At 32.7% G+C, this 22,588-nt stretch overlaps 1 protein-coding gene across 1 annotated transcript; it reads left to right on the forward strand.

The window, feature by feature from the left end:
- LOC142329339 (uncharacterized) lies at positions 1-21,222 on the forward strand. The gene is made up of 3 exons (XM_075373827.1): positions 1-307; positions 8,310-8,480; positions 20,724-21,222. The coding sequence occupies exons 1-3, from the start codon at positions 64-66 to the stop codon at positions 20,906-20,908; spliced, it is 600 nt and encodes a 199-aa protein (XP_075229942.1). The 5' UTR covers positions 1-63; the 3' UTR covers positions 20,909-21,222.
- Positions 21,223-22,588: the final 1,366 nt, after the last annotated feature.

Consider the following 22,588-nt stretch of genomic DNA (forward strand, 5'->3'; position numbering starts at 1 on the left):
TGTAATAATTTTATCATAATGTAATTTTTAACAATTTTTTTTTCTATTTCTAATAAATTTATAATGTACAGGTTTTTTCTTATTATTAGTTTTAGACAAGAAAAAGCAAGTCTGGTTTCAGAACTAAAAAAATTAGTTGAAAAACACCACGAAAAAAAATCAGCAATACAAAAGAATAGCGATTTCTTATCAGTAATTAAACTGGGGTTGCTATCTCTTAGTACTAAACTTGACACATTACACAGTTTTAATACGTTATACTCATGTATGATGGATAGTTCATCTACATCACAAGTTGATATTGATGGTAAGTAAAAAATATTTATAAATAAAAATACGTAATAAAATATGTAAAAATGAAATAATAAGATAGGTAAAACAAATATACCTGTATATGATGATGATATACCTGCATAATCCATAAATCAAATTGTATTTATTGTAAGTTTTTTCTTTTTAACTAAGATTACATTAAGATATTTGCACCTAAAGGCAATTTTTTGTGTTTAATTCTGATATTATAATTGAGTATTATCTGAAATTAATGTTATAAAACAACATTAATTTTTTTTATACATTGCAATAAAACAAGTCATTTTTAATGTTTTAATAGGTAATTAAATTATTCCACAAAAAATGCTCAAAACATCTTCACTTTTGCCTGATAATTAGTTGAACTACACAAAACTTATTTATATAAGAGATCTCTCAAAATGCACCTGACCACAGTCTGTGAAAAAAAGGATCTCTCCAAGTGCACCCCAAATCCTACTAAGTACACCAATCCTATTCTCTGTTGAAGTAGAACTCATATGATAACATGCCCTAACCAAGCAGTCTTTCCATTCCAGGAAACATTTTTCGTAGTAATCTTTTGGATGGCTACCAGCTGTACTGTTGTTTGTCATTATACCTTTATTTAGAATTATTAATTAAAAAAGTACATCAATTTTTTGCTTTTATATAACCATTTGCATCATAAGACCTTGCCGATTGTGAGGGGGCAACCATATCGGAGAGGTATCTGTTGAGAACCGAACCAAGGAATGATTCCTGAAAGAGGACAGCAGTTCTTTCAGTAGTTAAGGGTGCAGGTCAGGAGGATTTAAATGGCCATATCAATATCACTCATGAAAGCATGAACAGCTGAAAGCAATGGAAAACTACAGCTGGTTTTGTTTTTCCAAGAAATGTAGTTTTCTTCATTTTCATGTAACAAAGAAGGAGGTGCCTTTCTTGGTAAATTATTCCAGAGGTAAAGTAGTCTCCCATTCAGATCTTCGAGTGGGGACTACTAAGGAAGGGATCACCAGAAAATTAAATAATGTAGATGGACTGCTGAATATAAAAATAGGAAGAGAAAAGATTATGGAGGTGAAGAATTTTATTTGGGAAGCAGAATTACTAAAGATATGGACAAAGCAGGAGCAATATAAAACACAGGCAAAACAAGCTTTCAGTCAGAAATATAATTTGCTTACATCAAAAATTAATTTAAACATCAGGAAAAGATTTTTGAAAATATATGTTTGGAGTGTAGCCTTTATATGGAAGTGAAACTTGGGACAATCGGAGTACCTGAAAAGGAAAGATTAGAAGCTTTTTAAATGCAGTACTATAGGAGAATGTTAGAAATCAGATTGATGGATAAAGTGACAAATGAAGAGGTGTTGCGGCAAATTAATGAAGAAAGAAGAATTTGGAAAAATATAGTTTAAGGAAGAGACAAACTTATAGGCCACGTATTAAAGCATCCTGGAATAGTCGCTTTGATATTGGAGGGACGGGTAGATGGGAAAAGTTGTGCAGGCAGACAACATTTGGAATATGTAAAAAAAAAAAAAATTAAGGATGTAGGGGATATACCAAAAATGAAATGACTGGCACTAGATAGGGAATCTTGGAGAGCTCCATCAAATCAGTCAAATGATCGAAGACAAAAAAAAATTTTAATTCATCCATTGGTTTTTGTAATGGAATCTTTTTTTCAAAAGACTGTGGATTTTTCCCCCAGTAGTTAAATTGTATTCAGGGTAGATAGATATCTTTAAAAAAAGCCGATAATACAGTTGTAGGACTTTCCCAGTCAACTTTCCCATGGGTTGTTTCTGATGCATGGCTTACACATACAACTTAATTTTAAATATTTATAATTCTATTTAAAAATATTTTTTTCGATTTAATCAAATGATTTTAACTAAAGCGCATGCATACCGTATTTAATTCGCACAGGTGTAGCAGTACTAGTGGCAACAGTCAGCACTAACTAAACTAATGTAATTTCACAGCTTACATAGAATAAATTTTGCTTGAGTGGTGGGCAGACTGGTATAGGGGTGAGGCTTACGCACCAGGTACCCAGTCAACCAGGCAATTTAGTCCAATACCAGGCCAGACCAAATAATTATTTTACACGTAATATATAATTCATTTATTTAATTCTACCGCTCACCTGTGAAGTAACAACATAATTTAGAGCTTTTTTGGGGGGGGGGGGTGTAATATTGCAAAAAACTTTTTCATAAATATTGTTATTTTTTAATTGTTAACAAATGTGCCTAAGAAAAATATGACCTTATTCAGGAGAAATATCAAGATACTGAGGATAACCTTGCTCTACAACCTCACCCCCTTGACTTTTAAATTTAAAATTTAACAAATGCCCATTTATAGAAGTAATCTGACCAAGTTTGGTCAAAATTGGTTCAGTAGTTCTGGAGATATATGGTGATTTCGAGGCCAACTCCATACATACACACACACACACACACACACACACACACACGTACATTAACATATGGAAAATTTCCATCCTTTTTCGTTGGTTTTTTGGGTTCGTTAGGTATCAAAATGTCAAGATCTGGTGAAAACCACATATGCCCAAATTGGACTGATTATCAAAATAAGGTATGATATTCTTAGTATTAGAAAAAAGGATTTGGAAGATGAGGTTGAATGTATACAGTTACAAAAAGAACTGATTTTGATAAAAGTATGCTTTTGGGTGATCATTATTTCAATACAGATTTCCTGATGCAACATTTGCCGACATATCTGGAAGAATTGGAGATTGCTTGAAGTGCTGATGAATGAGAATGGTTGTCCTGGGAGATGTTAATGATTCTTAATGTAAACTGGAAGGATCAGAGTTTTGATGATTATATCCCATTCTGTATCGAGATGACTGATAGAAATATTTCTTGAATTTATGGGCCATAAAAACATGATCCTTCATAATCAATTGGCTAAGGAGAATAAATTGAGATTCAATATTCAAAGGCAATTGTTATGAAGAACACTTCCAGTGAAATTTTTTTTAGTGATTATGAAATACATAATTTATTTTTCTACTGATGTCAAAATATTGTTGGGTAATAAGCAGTTGTTTCCTCAATATATAAACAATATCAAATCAAAAGTCAGACAAAATCTTTGCCTAATTAAATGGATTTGTCTTTGCTTGTAACTAGTGCTACCACTGTAAGGTTATATATCAGAGTAGTATATATAAGTACTGTAGTATTGACTGCTCTCCATAGTTTGATATTTGAGTAAAGTACCTCATCTAATTTTATTAGATTTGTAAAATATGAGTATATAGAATAACAAATTTTCTCTTTCTTTCTAATTATGAAATACTTTCTGTAGTTAAGGGTGCAGGTCAGGAGGATTTAAATGGCCATATCAATATCACTCATGAAAGCATGAACAGCTGAAAGCAATGGAAAACTACAGCTGGTTTTGTTTTTCCAAGAAATGTAGTTTTCTTCATTTTCATGTAACAAAGAAGGAGGTGCCTTCCTTGGTAAAATATTCTAGAGGTAAACTAGTCTCCCATTCAGATCTTTGAGTGGGGACTACTAAGGAAGAGGTCACCAGAAAATTAAATAATGTAGATGGACTGCTCTGGTCACACTTTTTTTTATGGGAGGAGACATCAGGACAGAAGAAATGAAGTGGGAGCTCTGAAAATAGATTGTTATATAAGGTTCAATGAAATTATCAGACTGGGTTACTATGAATATATTAATAGATTATATATAATAGTTAAAAATAAATGTTGTATTTTATATATACATGTAATAATCACACATATGTAATACAGATATGATAATGCTTGTCACCTGTACGTGCATAAATGCACATGTATTAATATACATGTTTGGAAACATAGAATTAGGACAAATTTATTAAATATATCACCTGTGAACGGATTCACAAGTATGGTTGTGATAAACAAAAGTTAGTATCTGCTTAGTTCTGATAACTGATAAAACAGCCGAGCCCATGATCATTTAAAATATAATATAAATAATATAATCGTAAAAATCATTTCATATTTATAACTCTGAATTTCCTCTCTTTAAATATTTCTATCCATATGCATGAGGGATTTTGCAATTTTTTTCAGGTGAATGTCTGTGAAAATGTATTATTTCTGTTTCATTATGATTATCTTCATTAATTTTTGTAACAAATATAATTACATATAATTAAAATAAAAAATTTTGCATGCTAAGGACTTGAACACCAACTTTATTCTCTCCACACATTAATTACTATTAATACTATAATATATTAATTACATTGGAAGAAATAGGTGTACCAAATATGGAACTTTATCATCATTCACATTGTACCTTTAAAGTTGAGAAGTTATATATTTGATCTATATGATGAATTTGTATAAAATGATTGTATAAAGTTATTTTTTTCTTTTTTTAATTTGTAAATAGATGATAAACTATTAGGTGGTATAAGAAATTTTTGGTTTTTCTTTATTTAACATAACAACTGACACTTAATGCAGAGCTATATATGAAACCTCTTGCATACAATATAGTTTACATCTAGCTCTCTGGAATGTATGGAGTTTTTTATTAGTCTATTTATTAACTCCGTCTATTCAACTAGCATCAATCTAGTCTGTTTTTTTTTTTTACTAATGAGTCAAAGAAATACCATTTACACACACCCCCATAGATGGAGGAGTGTCGGTCATGCATGGGTTCGGCTAGATGCTGAGAGCCTATGTGTACCCACTCCCTACAGACTAAAACTCCTTTCTCACAATTTCTCCCCTTTCGGAGCTGGTCCTGCAGTTAAGCATTGCACAGCCCTAGGAGGTGCCCTTAGGGTCCAGGGGTCCAGAGTCCCCGTGCTTCATCACTGTTGCTCATCCACACAAGTTCAGACGCACGACGGCTCAACAGGGAGCTGTTCTTCGCCCCTTCCTCCTCAGGTCACTTTCTTCACCTAAGTCTCAGGTCTTTTACATGCAACTCTGATTCCTTGCTGGGTGATCTTCAATCAATATACTGATCTGGGTTCTAAATCAGGCTCCATCCCCATTCTCTAGCTTCTCTCGCTTTAGTTTTCAGGATACATCTAGTATGTTTATTTTCTTATCAAGCCACATAGTACAATTCAAAATTCAATTCATCGCCTGATCTTTGGTGACAAGCTTTTTCATAATTTTGTGCTATAATTTGTCAGTAGAATTTTTTGATAATTTAACAACTAAAAATAAATTCATTTTTGATTGCATTTATTTTACTGGAAAATGAAAACAGATACAAATTTTAAACAATATGTGCTTAGCATTTTTTTTTTAAAAATTCAGAAAATTAAACTTTTTGTCAGGACTACACAAGTTAATCGTTTTATTATCAGATCAGACAATTTAATAATGAAGAAGGATTTCAATAAATAAATAAATCTTTATTTTGATCAAATATAAAAATATATTTATATGTAGATCATTTCAATATAAAATAAATAATAAACTACAAATTAATAATATTAATAACTCCAAATTAATTTTTTGGATATAAACACGTGAAATTAATGTTAAGATAAATGCATTAAATATAAAATAATTCACACTTCAAAAGCAGCTATTGAAAATTATTTTGAGCACATATTTATGTACACATTGAGCAGGCTGCAAATAAGTCATTATTTTGTCTGTTTTAATCAATATTTTAAAAAAATGAAGAACAGAATTCTGTTAAAGATAATATTGTAATTGTATTTTTTAAAAATTAGTGGTAGTATTTTTTAAATGGTTCAGCTTTTTATTAAAAGTGGCAACAGAAGCATAAAAAGACCATTTTTCGTAAGTCAAAGTATTGTCTTGAATAATAAGAAAACAGTTCCATTTTTGGTTTAGTAAAAGTGACTATATTTTATGAATGAGTGAATATTCTTTTTAACAGAGATATATTACACATTCATAAATGTAGATGCAAGGATAAGTTAACTTAATAAACATAAATTTAAACAATTCATACTTATGGCTGGCTGGCTAGATAATAATAATTTATATTATATGATTATTAAGTTTCATGCAGTTGTAAACTGTGTGTTCAATACGGACATATTTACTTACTTTTTATTGGTAACAAATATCATTAACATTATTATACTACACTTCTCTTGAATAATTTTTCCTTTTTATTTGGTATTACCTACTTGTAAATTTTAATCATTAGCACATTGTAGAAGTTTGATAACTTCTAAATATTAGAGTGGTAAATCTTATTGACAACTGTTGCGATTGCAAAGGTATTAAGATTTACATATTTTCAAGATTAAATATTCATAATTCAAGGCTCTAGATTTATGCTACTAAAAGTTCAAAACTTATACAATGGAATTAAGTTTTTCTAGCTGCTAATGACGCAGGCTCTTCAATGTTTTAACAGAGATTTATTTAGAATAATTTTTGGCTTTAGTATCATAGTTTAGAAGCAATAGAAAATTGTAGCACTATTTATCAAGGAAATATTCCTTCATTCATATTGCTTTATATATTTTGGTGATATCTTCATGGATAAAATACTTTACATAATAAGTTATCAAGTTGGATCTCTAGATAGCAATTAAAAACACCAAACCATCAATTCACAGCATAGAATATCAGAAATTCTAAGAATGATAGCTCATGTTTGGAGGAATATATTCTTTAATGGCAGAGAAAAATGTCCAATACATAAACTAGTGAAAGGAGGGTGTACAATATGGCACAAGGAAACAGGGAATTTTAAACTCTCACAAAAGAAGAAAAAAACAAATTTACAAGTTTTATTGTTGAAAATAAAAAGCAAATTACATACTTACTAAGTGTCCAAATACAAAAAAATTTAATTTCTAAAAACAATTTTCATAAGTTGATGGCTATTCAAACTTAAATATTTCTGGAATTAAATACTCAGAATTTTCATAGCACTTGACCATGTAGTCAGATGGTTTTAGTTCCTATATAACTTGAATTTTGTAAGGGTGAAACTTCAGATCACTATGGAGTATTCAGCAGACAGCTGTGCGTTTTAAGTTCAATAATGCTGTTTGTTTCCCCTTGCCAAGCATCGTGGGCTCCTTCCAATTGAGGTCCGAACTGCTTCAATGTTTTCTGGGGTTCTTTGAGTACGCTAACCTCCTGATTGTTTCTTTTTTAGAGCTGAACCACCAGTCTCCTTGAAATTCTCAACCTATGTCACATTCCATCTTGCCATGGCATGGCAAGATGGAATGTGACCTTGACATCATAAATTGTAATGATGTTGGAATTTCCATTGAGCAGCAGTCACGGTCACCATTCTTGTAAAATTCCTTCATGGGAAAATTACATTGTGTACCGACCCACTGGTTTATAATTACTAAAGGGCAGATAGTTGTACACAGAAGGATGCCACTCTCACCATTTTTCTTTCAGTTCCTCAGGGCTGCTACTACTTTCAAAATTTTCCATTTCCTTGTACCACTTCGTATATAGAATTAAAATGAGGATTTAAGAATTCTAAAATAGTAGGAGTTGAAAAGAAGAGAATGATGAAATTTGAAGAGAAACTAAAACTTGAGAAGTTTGTGGCAGAAATTTTTTAAATAAAAAGTTTTTTTTTGCCATCTTCTACCAAAGAGTGACAGTTATCCTGGCAATTAAAACTTTGTTTACTGTAGTTCTAAACAACTGTATGAAAACACAATAAAACTGTTTCCTTATTTTCACACTGCATCATTGTTCCTGCAAAGAAAAGAAAAATATTAAAATAAGAAATGATTTAGTTCATATTTTTATGAACAGTAAATAGTATCTTAAGATATTGATGGTTAGTTAATTTAAATTTAGACAGAAGTGTAGAAGATAAAACTAGGTATACTGTAATATTAAAAAACGAACAGTAAATAAATTGAGAATAAGGCATTTCTGCCATTAAAAAATTAGCTCATGGCAGATATTAATGAATAATTATAACAAACCTTAAATAACAAAGATTTATTTTAATACAATATCAATTTTGTTGCAGCTTTAGATATTTTGAAAAAAGTTCAACAAAAACTACATATTTTAGAATATAGAATAAAGTCTAAGAATTTCACAATGACTCCTGCTCTTTATTTAACGGGTAAAAAGTTGTTTGAAGAAGCTATAATACAACAGAATATTGTTGAACATAAAGAAGATGAGTATGACTTAGGTAAGCAGAAATTTCTTTTTTTTTCAAGTTGTACAGAAGGGAAACACAGTTATAGTAAAAAAAGACTGTAGACTCTTTGAATGATGGAAACTTTCTGAATTCAGGCAGTATAAACAGGTAGTAAAGCTGGACATTCATTCTTCTCCAGAATATATAGGTGATTACAAATAGAATAGAGATTTTCAGCAAACAAAATAATAGTAACACTGTAATGTTTTACAGTGTAATGTTTAACAATAATCCATGAATTAAAATATTAATGAATATTGTGTGTTAAGGTAAAGTTTACGGACTTATACTGATAAACAAAATTATTAAATTTAAAAATATCCGATGAAGTAAAAGGGATATAAAAATGTAATAAATAGAATACTTTTACAGTAAAGCAATTAACTGAAGACAGTTAATTGCATCTATCGATACTGAAGAAAACAGTACCTTTGAACCTGAATCTGAATGATAGTGATGATTCTATAGACTATAATGAACGCATTCCCAAAAAACTAAAGACCATTATTCAAACAAATACAATACTAAACTGCAGGACATTAATGAAGATAACCCAAACACAACAGCAGCTGATAATTTTCAGCCGGTTACATCAGAAGACCATAACTAAGAAAACAGCCATTGTGATACTGTTCTGAGAGGATCTGATAGTCTGGATTAGGTATTAATTACGAAAGAGAGAAAAAACAAATAAAACAGCACATCAACATTATTTAAAGTTTGTTTAATTTATAATTATACCAGAAACGCAAGAAGAGTTTATGTATCAACTGTAATAAAGGAAAACAATATGGTAAATAACATTTGTATTACAAGAACAGAAGACTTAACTGAGAATAATTGAATAAACATTACATTCACAAAATTAAAAAAAAAAACAGGAATTCAAACACATAATTAACTTAACCGTACGAAAACACATAGCACGACCAGTCTTACCGAGCACAACATTTCACTTAAAAAATAATCTAATTCTAGCTTTACCGACAATACAGAAACAGCCGTGAGCAGAAAGTAAAAAGTAAATAAAATGTTTAGATAACTTAAATCTTGTAAAGAGCTTGACCCGACGACTTATTGACAACAAAAGAACATAACATGTACAGAACTCCGAAGCTAACACACCCTACCCACACAGAGAACTGACCGACAAACAGCTGACATCGGCATTCGCACACAGGTCAGAATTTTAATAATAAACCATCTTGGGTTATGTTGTTTATAACACCATTCACTGATTTGTTGACAAACCCTAGCCCGTTATTGTGAAATCGGTAAAACTGTGGTTTCTGGAACAACGTTGTGTCTGCGACCTCTTGACCAAAAACCGAACAGCTACAAAATAACTCTTGACCACCTCAACACAGCAGTTTCACATAATTGTCAGGCGGGTAGAGTAGCACAAAGTTATCTTAGCGCGATCACCACGAAAGATGGTCATGGAATGCTAGACAGGTGGGAGTAAGATTGGGTCTGTGTTGCTACATACGAACGCCTACGCTCGCACGCAGGTACGTATTTCATCGGTGCATTCAATACACATAGGTGACGAATGGCAACTAGCATTCTTTTATTTTTTAAATTCTGAATTTTATTTTTCTTAAAGGAAAAATAGGATAATATTGATTGACTAGATTGGGTTTACTGTATTATTTTGGTTTTAAAAATGTTTTCTTTTAGTCAGTCAAGTAAGTAGCTTAATGCCATCCATACCATTGTCAATTACATTATCCTTATCGTCGCTATCTCATATTTCACACTCATCTGCATTCTATCGCTACCGTTAGGTACTCTATTATAAAATGTTCAGTTTGCGTATCTTCAACTGAATCTGTCTCTAAATACGTTTTTCCAAATTGTAAAGCATGAACGCAACATAATTCCCAATCTTCAGCCGTTAATTAGAAAATTATTGTTCAGCCATTTGCATAACTTCACAAATGTTAGGGCGAGGTAAAACATTCTCTTCAGCTATCTGGTTCAGCTCGATCGGGTTAAGTTCAGGATGTTAAGGTGGTAGTCTTGAAACACTGTGACCGTAGTATTCCCAATATCTTGTCAAAATAGAATTCTTCGTAGCGCACTTGATGTTTCTGAACGGTCGTCTAGCCGCGGGTTGTGATGGACGGTATTCCAGTTGGGTATGTTATCGTTCAGAAGTATCTGGATGTTATCCTTGGTGAGAGGTTTCAATTCAAGGAGCACCTCCAGTTTGTTGCGAAGAAGGCCATCGATGCCTGCTTCGGCGTCCGTAGGGTCATCCATCCCGATTGCGGGTTGAATTATTGTGCCATGCGAATTCTTTACAAAGGTGTCTGTGAGGCCATATTGTTGTAAACTGCGCCCGTCTGGGCTCATCATTTAAAATCCCAATCTTGTAAGGATATTCTTTTGCGAGCCCAGCGTCTTTTATTGTTAGCTGTTGTCGGTGGCTACAGAACTGTATCGAGAGAGGCAGTCACTGTGATCGCGGGCATGAAACCTATTGACATTTTAGCTACGGAACGTAGCAAGCGTTACATTTCCGTGTATGCGGGATTTCCCGCATACGCAATACGTATGCGTATTTCTTACTTTAGGGCGTATGCGGGAAATTGAAAACCAAGGTTTTGACTCTTGGCAAGCTAGGTGGAACGATTCTGCTACTGGTCGATACACGCATGGTATTTTTCCAAATGTTAGGGAGTTGCAAGCATTTAGTTGGGCTTCCCCGATCGTCATATAACTCAATTCCTTTCGGGACGTGGTACCTTTAGGAATAGTTTGGCTAGGTTTGATTTGGTTGACTCCGGTTTGTGTCCGGACTGTAGGGTCAATTATACTGTGGACCATGTCCTATATGTCTGTCCCCGGTACGAAGCTGAACGTACCGGAGTTGTGGGAACTTGAGAACTTAGTAGAGCCGCATCCCGGGTAGCTAGGGACCGCCTGGACAGTTAATTGGCCTGCGGTTAGTTAGAATTGTGGTGATTATTAAATTGTATAAGCTGTGGACGGAACAGCGACTACACTGCCTAGGGCATGGGTTACCATGCAGCCGTGAGGTGTAGAGCGGCATCTAGACGATGGTCAAGTGAATGTCACGTGGGACTCTGCGATGGAGTTGAGTGGGAGTAGGAGGTCTGTCCGCCTCTCCCTTGTAGACCAGACTGGAGTCCATAAATTAACCTAAGTCTGGAGTACGAACAAAAGTTGAGTTCAGTAAGGGAATTAGTACTAAATTTCAATATAGCGAACAGCATTTTTGGTGATATGATGTGTTTAAATTTTCCTCGAATATCAAGACATTCACAGAAATTGGTTCAATAAAATTAGAACTAGGCGCGGGGTTCGTACTTCCGTGAACTCTGTTAGCTAGTTAATCGGGAAACGAAGTAGGACATTCAAGATGTCTGGACGAGGCCTACAGCAACGGCAAAAGGTGAGTTTATAAATCACCGATGTAAATGTTTTCCGAGGCATTTACATCGATGGCATCCCAACGAGGCCAGGCTTATTACTTTGACATGTAAAATGTCAGAGGGCGATAGACGACTCACGTTAAAGCCCGTCATGGTGAGGAACGGAAGGGGTGTGGCGACCGGAAGCATCACAAGGCGAGTGTCTTCTCCTACGGGGTTGGGATGTTCGTAGCGCACTTTGTTTAACTCACCAATTGATAAAGTTGAACTTTTAACATCTGCGATGAGCATGGAATAATTTTAGTTTGCAACAATTCTAACAGCATTTTTATTTCTACAATTTGAGTTGGGAGAATCTGGTGTAATTTTTTATTACCGTAAGATGCATTGTCGAAAAGTAAAATTGAACGAGATGGAAGAATTGGAATCTGTTTTGTTTTCAGCCATTTTTCATAGTTATCGACATTCATGTAGTCATGTTAATCACCTTGTTTCACCTCCGGCGTGCACCATTATCAATCTCTCTGCCCTTTTGATGTAGGTTTCTTGTAACCATGAACAGAGAATCAGTTCAACCAATTTTTTTGTGCAAAAAAAACAAATTACGCGTATATAATAATTTGCGCGTTTTAAAGGAATGTCGTGTTTTTCCACTAACAGATTTCTGTTATCAGCAAGCAGTCGTTTTCCACCTAAAACCCATATTCCGTAAAATTTTTCCTAACGTTTCACATGTAAATTCGAAATCCAAATCTTTGTTCAACCGCTAACAAGTTATTTAACTTAGGTAATTTTTTATGGCGTATAGGAAAATTATACACGATGTTCCTTAATGCACATCTTTGAATACCATCAATACTAACTTTTTTCTTTATTATTTTTCCAGATTTTCCTGTTGTACTGAAACTTTCGTTTTCACAAAGTTTATTTTTTTTCAGTTACAATTTTTTGCACCATGTGAACTGGTATGCCACATAAATCAGCAACGCCAGCTTGTGTTTGAACATATCGGGATTTTTTTGTAGACGTTCGTTATATTTAGTCTGGTTTCTTATAGCCACTACAATCTCCCCACCTCAATTTGCAATTAAATCTTGGTTGAGGCATTCCCTTTCTTTTTCCTGTTTAGCCTCCGGTAATTACCGTTCAGATAATACTTCAGAGGATGAATGAGGATGATATGTATGAATGTAAATGAAGTGTACTCTTGTACTGTCTCAGTTCGGCCATTCCTGAGATGTGTGTTTAATTGAAACCCAACCACCAAAGAACACCGGTATCCACGATCTAGTATTCAAATCTGTGTAAAAATAACTGATTTTACTAGGACTTGAACGCTGGAAATCTCGACTTCCAAATCAGCTTATTTGGGAAGACGCGTTCACCACTAGACCAACCCGGTGGGTCTGGTTGAGGCATTAAACACTGTAATTCTATACACTATTATTCTAACTGAAAATACACCAACTGCAGAAGTTGTAGTATTGAAAATACTATATTTTACACTGTGAAAGGAGGATTGATAGATACAGTACATTGATAGTATTGACAGAATTGCATTAGACAGGATTGCACTAGATAGCAATGCTTACGCTGATAACATTGTATTTACACTAAGATAACTTTGATGACCTCTACATCAAACGAATTTAACCAAAGTCATGTAGGCAGTCTTCAGGTAAATCTTCTCAGAATAATTCTAGATCCAATAATAGTATAAGTACTAACAGAGCTAGTAATTCTAGAGGTACTACACCCAAAACTACAAAACATATCACTTCTAAGTAGATAATAACGAGGTTTTTTGGAACATCATCACTGGATACCTTAGTGATTTCTGTTATTTGAGTGAAAACCTAATGATTCAGGGAGGATACAACAAAGATTTTTATTGTGAGGTTATGGGAAAGGATCCTCTTGATTACTATTTATAAACAAAAGAAATTATAGAAAAACAAACCAATCTGTACACACAGCAATCTGTACTGCAATCAATTTTAAAGAGAATAAACAGCATTCAAATTTAGCATTATGGTCTGATACATATATCAGTGAAATGCTATGTCTTTTGCCATACATTTTGTGGATCGGCCTTGATAAAAAACCCAGCAGTAAGAAATTACTGGCCCAAAAACATTCTATACAAAAAATATTTTGGTAAATTTGGTGAAATAAGACAAAATTGATTTCAAATTCTGTTGGCCATGTTACATTTTACTAATAATGAGACTTGCAGGCCAGAGACTGGGTGTATAATATACAAAATCTGATAACAAACTTAATGAAATTTTTCATAAAGCTTGTACTGTTTGCAAGAGTGCTTGCATTGATGAATCAATGATCCCTTTCAAAGGGTGCTTAAACATAAAACAGTATATACCAAACAAGCATCATAGGTGTGGCATAAAGGCCTACAAAGTTTGTAATGAGAATGGTTTCACACACACAATGGTGATATATGGTGGAGAAATAGAAGATGATCCTACAAAAAACTGAGAATGTAGTAATGGAACTAATGGCAGCACTATTAGGAGCTGGTAGGTAATTGTTTACTGATAATTTTTACTGTTCTGTTAATCTAGCTCATGAACTAAATAAAAAGAAAACTCATCTCACTGAAACTCTTCTGAAAAAAAGGAAAAAATAATCCAAAATCTGTAACTGGCACAAAGCTAAAAAAGAGCGAAATGAAAATGAGGTAGGTAATTGCAAAATAGAAGGATAAGAGAGAAGTCTTGTTTCTTACATCTGAATCAGTACCAGAACTAACTGAACAAGTAGGGGACGTACTGTAATAAAAACCAACAACCATAATTGACGATAATAATGCTAAAGGATTCACAGATCTATCAGACCAGATTGCATCTTATAACTCCCTGTCAGAAAATCACCCAAATGGTATAGAATGTGTAGGAATTGAAACACTTAGATTTTATGCACGTAGAATCTATCTAAAAGTGGAAAAATCAAAAATGGAAGTCACATTTCGAGAGCTAGTTACAATTATGTGATGGATGCTTTACGTTCATTCTGTTTTGCATTTTCTTTATGGCAGTCTCTTTACAAGCTCTTAATATGTATTTTATTTTTAGAAACTGAAATTTGTTAACTTAGAAACTGTGTCTATAATGTCAACACTAATGTTTGTGTAATATATTGTAAACATTATACAGTAGATACCAAAAAATTTGTCATAATCTGTACAGTAGCAGAAAAACTTTTACAGTAGCAGAAAGCAAATGATAGCAAAATTTCTGGTTGTTCACCTTAAAAAATGTGATGTGAACACCACTTGACTTCCTTGTACACCTGTTAAATTACATATACATATTTTTTATTGCGCTTCATTTAGACTTATTTCATTTGTGACATACAAACCTCTAATTCTTTAAAGTGGACAGTTACACAATTGCTAAAATATTAGTTTTTATTAACATCAAATATTTATACAATTATTAATTCAACAATCTTACCTGAAATATTAGGATAGAGTAAAAGTCCCTTTATTACTGTTTAAATAAATATAAGTCTTACATCTATCTAAAAGTATGTTTTTTTTAAATTATTATGACACCACAAACAAAATGAAAACAAAAGCAAAACAGGAGAAGGTTACTAAATTTTATTATCAAGTAGACTGAAACAAATTCATAAATAAAAATAATTGTGTTTATATATGAGAAATGGAGAACCAAGTAAGTGTTATCTATTCATGCATATCATATTTCGTCATTATCATTTTTTTTTCCATTAAATTCAATGAAAATAACAAAACTGGAAAAGGTTACTAAATTTTAACATGTTTAGTATACATTTTTAACATGTTTTTACTGGGTTTAAAATGAGTATGGTGTTGTAGGATTTTGGCCTTTATATATTTATTCTGAATTTAAAACACTTGTTACTCAGTTTGTGAATTTTCAGCATTTTGTATTAGTTTATTAATTTTTTTTACGTCGCTCAAGTAAATAAGTGGTGTAAGTGAGATCGTGTCTGATCTGTAACCATGCACTCATCGATTCGAATCTGACTTCATATACATATTGTCGCATTCATGGCTCTATCAGGATGTTGAGAGATTGACATGTGAAAATGTTTATATAATTAAAATTTATTAGTTAAAGAATATAAGTAAAACAAGACAAATCAACAATGATGACATAAAACAAATTCACAATAATAATTAGAATAATGGCAACAGTAAACAATATTAATTGTCAAAAACAAATTAATAACAAACAGAGATTATATACAAAACAAAATTTAAAGTAATCAGGATTTATTCACAGGATAGATAAATAATGAAAACTAGAATTCAATTCCATTGACAAAAGACATTAGTACGACTGCTAGTCTTAACACTTTTAACTGCTAGTCTTGTATTAACAACAATAGTACAATAGATAAGACAAGTATATATGTTCTTTCACTGCAAATACCTTTGCTGTTCACTCCTTCACTGATCTCCTCGCAGAACTCACACCTCACAGATTATGATCGTAACGTCTCGCCTAGACTGATTTCACAGAACTCATCTTGCAGACATCATCTCGCACTCTCCTCGCAGAGCTGATTTCAGCTGGTCTTCCCCGGAGTATTTATGCCTCCTATCCTCTTTACTGCTGGACTGGACCCAACTTGTAGTATGAGAATGATCGTCCACCCTCACACATTCCCATGAAATTCCTACCCTGATCTGTAACTCTTACAACAGATTAGCATCTGTTTAGGTGTATCAGCGTGCAGTATTGTAATGTTTAACAAACGTCAGTTTGCCCACTGACGTTTGTTAAACAGTACCTTTATTAAAACGATTAATTTTAGCCCCTTTCTGTATTCCTCCTATTATTGTATTTTCTACTACTTTTTTCTTAATTATAGGATCCATTACTCAGGTCTGCAATACCAGTCTTGTTACAATACATTTTTTTTTTAACTTTTTTTTTAATTTAAATATATTGATTGGTTAATAATTATTAATAAATCAATATATTTAAATTAAAAAAGTATGTATGAAGTCTGATTCGAGCCGATGTGCCTTCCCCTTGTAAGATAAAAAAATTTCATTAATTAACATTTTATTTGGCTATAACTCTGAAACCAATGAAAATAAGTACCACTTATATATCGTTAGCTCTTAACGAGGGCTTGTTACTGCAGTTAAGAAAAAATCCTGAATTCAAATGTTTCAAAATTGAAACCCCGCTTTATTTAGAGGTCTGACTGCGTACACATTTTTTGGGTAAGTCGATTGCAATCAAAAGGGGCGCTGCACAACTAGATGTTACAATAGTCCTAAATACAAAATTTCAACATTCTACGGTTAATCGTTTTTGAGTTATGCAAGATAAATACGTGCCGTGATCACGCCGAAATTAGTCAAAATGGATTCGGGGATGGTCAAAATGGATATTTCCATAAGTATATTCCATAAGTATCACAATACTTCCTTTACTTCGTACAAGGAAGTAAAAACAGTATAGTTCAACATTTATGTGGTTAACATTAATATTTATTGTGAATAAGATTGTTACAAAGATTCAAGGTTCGTTTATCACAACGTCAATGTTCACTCCATATTTGATGCAAAGGTTGATGCGTCGCCATGTTTTTGTACGCATCCGCTCCAGCATATCAGGGATGATCCTTTCAAATTTCATGCGAACTCCGCCTTTCAGTTGATCGTCGTTTACAAACGTCTTTTTATTATTCCCCATAGTGCATTGTCCGGTGTAGTGAGGTGTCTGGGCTTCGTGGAAGCCATGTGGTAACGGTGCTGGAAGGTCTAGTTATCCACGTCCAATCCAGGGGTTTGGAAACAGTTCATTTAGCCGTGTGCGGACACTCGCAGCAAAATGTGGTGGAGCACAGTCTTGTTGAAATGAAACGATATCAGCTATTCGATATCAGCGGATTGTCTTTTGCCGAAAAAAAAAGTAGTTACGATTTCGTGAGCTTCGATAAATCGCACACTCGTTAGAAAACACAATGTTTCTTTGATCGTTTGCATGTGGGAAGCGTGCGAGCAACATTTCACATTCATGCACACGTTGTTCCAAGCCACGACCACCCAAACATTCGCTGAGGATGGCCGAAAACATGAAACATTCAAGTCTTTCCGCATTTGGCCTCGCATAGTCGATCACGGGAAGCTTAATTCTGCATACCGCTTACGGGTTGACTTTATGGGCGATCGTTCAGTTGATTCCGCCACAGCAATACAAGTTTCGGCCTTTCGCTACGTGGTGCATAGAGACTACTTCTCGGAAACGTTTTCTTCTCCCATGCGAATAACGTTGGTCGTTGTGGCGGCGAATTCCCTAAAAATATCTGTCATTGTCTTCTTTGTGTTCTGACGTTTGTGAACTCACACAGAAACCAACTACACACACTTCAACAGTGAAAGCACTTGTATCCGCCATGGTTTAACTCGAGACGGTCCGTCCTTACTACACTAACCGAAGTGATATGCCCAGGATTCAGCTTATGGCGGGAAATGTAGTCAATCGGCTCAACAGAAAAATACAACAAAAAAATTTAATTAATTAAATAAAAGTAAATAAATAAAATTCCAAAATTTTACAGTTTTTTTGTATTTTCTTGTATTCATTAACAATCTTTATCTATATGTCTAACTGTACTATGCTATTACCAGTAAAGGGACTTTTCGCCCATACTGTATAATTGGGAATCAGCCAGTAACACCAAACATTAAAGAGTATACTAGGCCCAGCTAATGTACAAGCTTGTGACGTCATGAGTAGACTGCATATTACTAATCGGCCTGAAAACATCAATTCCGCGTATCAAATCGAAGTATTATTTATTATCATATTGTACACGGTAATAACTGTCATATTTACATTTACTAATTATAAACAATACGTAATTAATTCTTTTATATCCTTTATTTGTACTAAATTATTAATTTTTAATAATAAACTAAAGGTTACTTGAATTTTCTTCATGCATCTAATTCTATTTAATAGCAAGTTCACCATCCTTGCTAAACAAATCACTATCACTGTCACTTTCATCTTCACTATTACTATCAGAGTCTAGATGTATAATAACGTTCTGTCATTTCATCTATCAGAGACTCCAGTTTTTCATACTCATTTTTAATATTTTTTTTTTTACTTTTTCACAATAGGGTTTCCAGTCCCTAAAAACCCTATTGTGGACTGGGTTTCCAGTCCAGTTTTTCATTCATGGAATTAATTTTTTCCGTAGTTAATTTTTCAACATTTGTGAAAGAAAATGTTGTGTTATGACTCGCCACATGTCTTTTTACGGCTGACCGTACCATCTCGATCGGATTTAGATCAGGTTGGTACAATGAGAGTCTAAGAACACAATGTCCATGTTTTTTTTCAAAAGTTCACCAGATTGATATTTTTGTATTTTAGTTTTATGTAACTTTACTAATTCATATAACTATGGTTTCAGCATTTTTGAACAATACGGAATATGGGTTTTCTCCAGCCAGTCGGTCATATCTTTTCTTCTGGAGTTAGAATTTGGCGTTTTATCAATACCTGTATTGTGATAAGGGGCGTTAATAACTACTACTTCTGACATTGGTGGAAGATTTGGAATCCAATTTTTCACTCGCCCATTTCATGAAATTGTTGTCTGTATTCATGTTGTCATGGTAGTTGCCACTTTTCGAATTGGCTTTCCAAGTTAGTAATGCGTTCGGAATAAAACCGGTTTCCCCTTCATGAATTATTATTAAACTGTCACATTTATTAATCGGCACATGAAGTCCCTCAGCAATACCATCAGACCACGATTTTGTCGAACAATGCGAACTTAAGACGTACATTTCATCCAAATAAACGGTTGTAGCATTGCTTTGTCTGTACTTGGCTGTTACTTGCAAATAATCAATTTTCTTCCACCTGATATCGGATTTCTCAAATAAAAGTTTTCTTTTATTTTCAGTATTACGTCATTTGAAACCTAACTCTTTTAAAATAACAGATAAAGTTAATTGAAGAATCATGTCTTTTTTTTCTCTTCTGAGTTTTTGAACCTGTGTTTCTGACATCTCACAAGCAGCAGCAGTTCTTCGCAATTTTGAATGCCAATTATATGTTTGTCGTCAGTTAATTTACCTAATTTTAGAACTTCTTTTTTCATAAAATCATAAACATTATTGATAACTTCACGTGCTTGACTCCTAAGTGTTTTTTTCTTAAGTACGGATTTAAATTATGCCACAACCAACCGTACTAGCACACAACAAAAATACAAACTGTAAATAATATATTACAAAAAATTTGCGAAAAACAATGAGTAATTATTTATAATATAACCGCAAAAAACGTTGCCCGAATATCTTCACTGAACACGATATAAACTGGACTAACGTTTATTTCTTTATACATACATTGTGAACCACGAATGACGGATCTAAATAAAATCTTGACGAAAGACATCATTTCCAACTGCATGTATAAATTTTTATAGGCCTACGTAATACCAATCAGAGCATTAGTCATTGGTTAAGGAATAGTTATTGTTTACAAGATTGAGTCTGAGTCATTAAGCATTTTTATACATGTAATCAACTTAAATGGAAAAAATTGAACACAACAATATAAATGTATTGTTTGGGCGCCCGTATTGTGTTTGTAAGTCTAAAAATAAAATAATAATAATAATACCAATTACGAGCAAAAATAATGTTTTGGAAAACAATAATGTAATGAGATGTCAGAATGTGACGTCACAAGCTCTTAGATTCGCTGGAGCAAATATATAGGTAAATTATTATCTGAAAAAAAAAATTGTGTTTGATTAGACATTTTATTTACTTCTGTTATAGCAATAACAATGATGATGGAAGAATTCACTGCAACAAATGACTCGTTGGTTCCTACCAGAGCAGATATTAAGAAACAAAGTTATAACCTTGTTAAAGAAACACACGTTGAGGCAGCTGATGAATATGACTTAAAACTAGAACCATCATCATGGGAACAAATAAGAACACATCGACAGAAACAGTAAGAGTTAAGATAACAATGTCAGAAACTAAGAGGTGCTCCAAAATCATATAGATGAATAGCTAAAATGGAAAAATGCTTTAAGATTTAATATTTTTAAATATGTAAATTCTTTATTCATTTCCTGTTAAAAAAAAAATTATGGTGTCTTCTTTCATAAATTTATAATTATGAATCTACACTTTTAATTTATTTAGTTGCTATGAAAATATTATTTTATTGCAGTAATTTGAAATGTTAATCACTGTGCAAAGTACTGCACAGACTTTTATCATTTTTATTAATTAATCAGTTTTATTTACTTATTTTACTTTTGTGATTTACATTTTACATCTTATGTATTTTATTATTAAACTGGATTATTTTTTTAAAAATTTCTGAGTTTTTTTTATTTTTATTGAATTGCTTTAAAATTATTTATTATATATTTAATATGGAGTCGTTCCAAATGTAACTGCACCTAAACAAAAGCATCTAAATCTGTCACGAAAATGTAACTTTTTGTTGTAAAATGTAACTAAGATTTAACTTTTTTTTAATATATTATTAGTATTGAAATTTAACAGCTGATGTTTACAGCTGATTTCATCAAAATGAAATAAGGGCACACTACCTGTCTGATAAAGTTCCTGCTCATTTCAAAGCATATCTGGCCACTGAGATCTCCAGCTCTTACACCTACAGATTTTTACTTATGGGTAGCAATGAAAAAATCTGTACGTACAAGAACAATCCCTCTATACCCTGGATAAACTGAAAAATAACATAATTGAATTTATAAGTGCAAACACAACTTTAGTATTTCAGCATGTATTTTCAAACTTGTTCAGATGTATCTAGAGACAAATAATGCCCATATTGAGCATCTTCTCTAAATTAAAATTCATTGTAGTAAATGTTATTGTTACTTGAATATAGTAAATTAAACGTTGGTTCACAATCTTACCTGTAATCTCCAGTATCATTCTTATTGCATGTTATGTTATAGCTCAGGTTTATAACATTGTGAAATCTTTGAATTTTCAGTTTTTTCCCCACAAGAATGATAGGCCTTTGAGCAACCGTTCTTAAAAAAAAAAAAAATATTAGTTTGATAAAATTAAAATATCTCTAGAGTAAAAATTAAAATTTCAAAAAATACAAAAAGTGTTTTTAATCTTATTAAATTTTTAACAATAATTGTGAACCCATTTATTGTTTAAAGTATTGAAAACTGTTTCTTTTTTCTTAGTTAATACTGTTTTGACACACTGACATTTATATGACACATTCTATTTCTACAACATTTTCTTTAAATATTAGATCATACTTTATAATCAGAGGCAACAAACTGTTGGATTTATTGTAATATTGGCTATGCTGTTTTACATTGTGCAAAAAGCACAACACTTATGGCTTAGGTTCTCAGAATCAGCAGTTGTTGTAGTACTTCCTATACACTGCTAGGCAGACATAAAACAAGAACCATAATTTGGTTAACCATACTTACTGTTCAATGTATATTTTTATATGCTTTTATTTAACTTGTTCTGTTCACTATGTCACATGACGGGATGGCCAGAATTTTGCCAGCAATATTTAACATATTTCCAGATGTGATAAAGGCTAAAATTTTGCACACATGCTTGTTGTCGATGATAATGCATTGTGATAAAAAAATCCATAAAAAATAATTTTAAAATTG

This window comes from Lycorma delicatula, chromosome 8, assembly GCF_047948215.1.
Source record: "Lycorma delicatula isolate Av1 chromosome 8, ASM4794821v1, whole genome shotgun sequence".
Taxonomy (NCBI): domain Eukaryota; kingdom Metazoa; phylum Arthropoda; class Insecta; order Hemiptera; family Fulgoridae; genus Lycorma; species Lycorma delicatula.

Coding starts and splice junctions, on each gene's coding strand:
- LOC142329339 (XM_075373827.1), top strand. CDS start 64: ATGTACAGGTTTTTTCTTATTATTAGTTTTAGACAAGAAAAAGCAAGT. Junction 308..8,309: donor ATCACAAGTTGATATTGATG/GTAAGTAAAAAA, acceptor ATTTTGTTGCAG/CTTTAGATATTTTGAAAAAA. Junction 8,481..20,723: donor AGAAGATGAGTATGACTTAG/GTAAGCAGAAAT, acceptor CTTCTGTTATAG/CAATAACAATGATGATGGAA.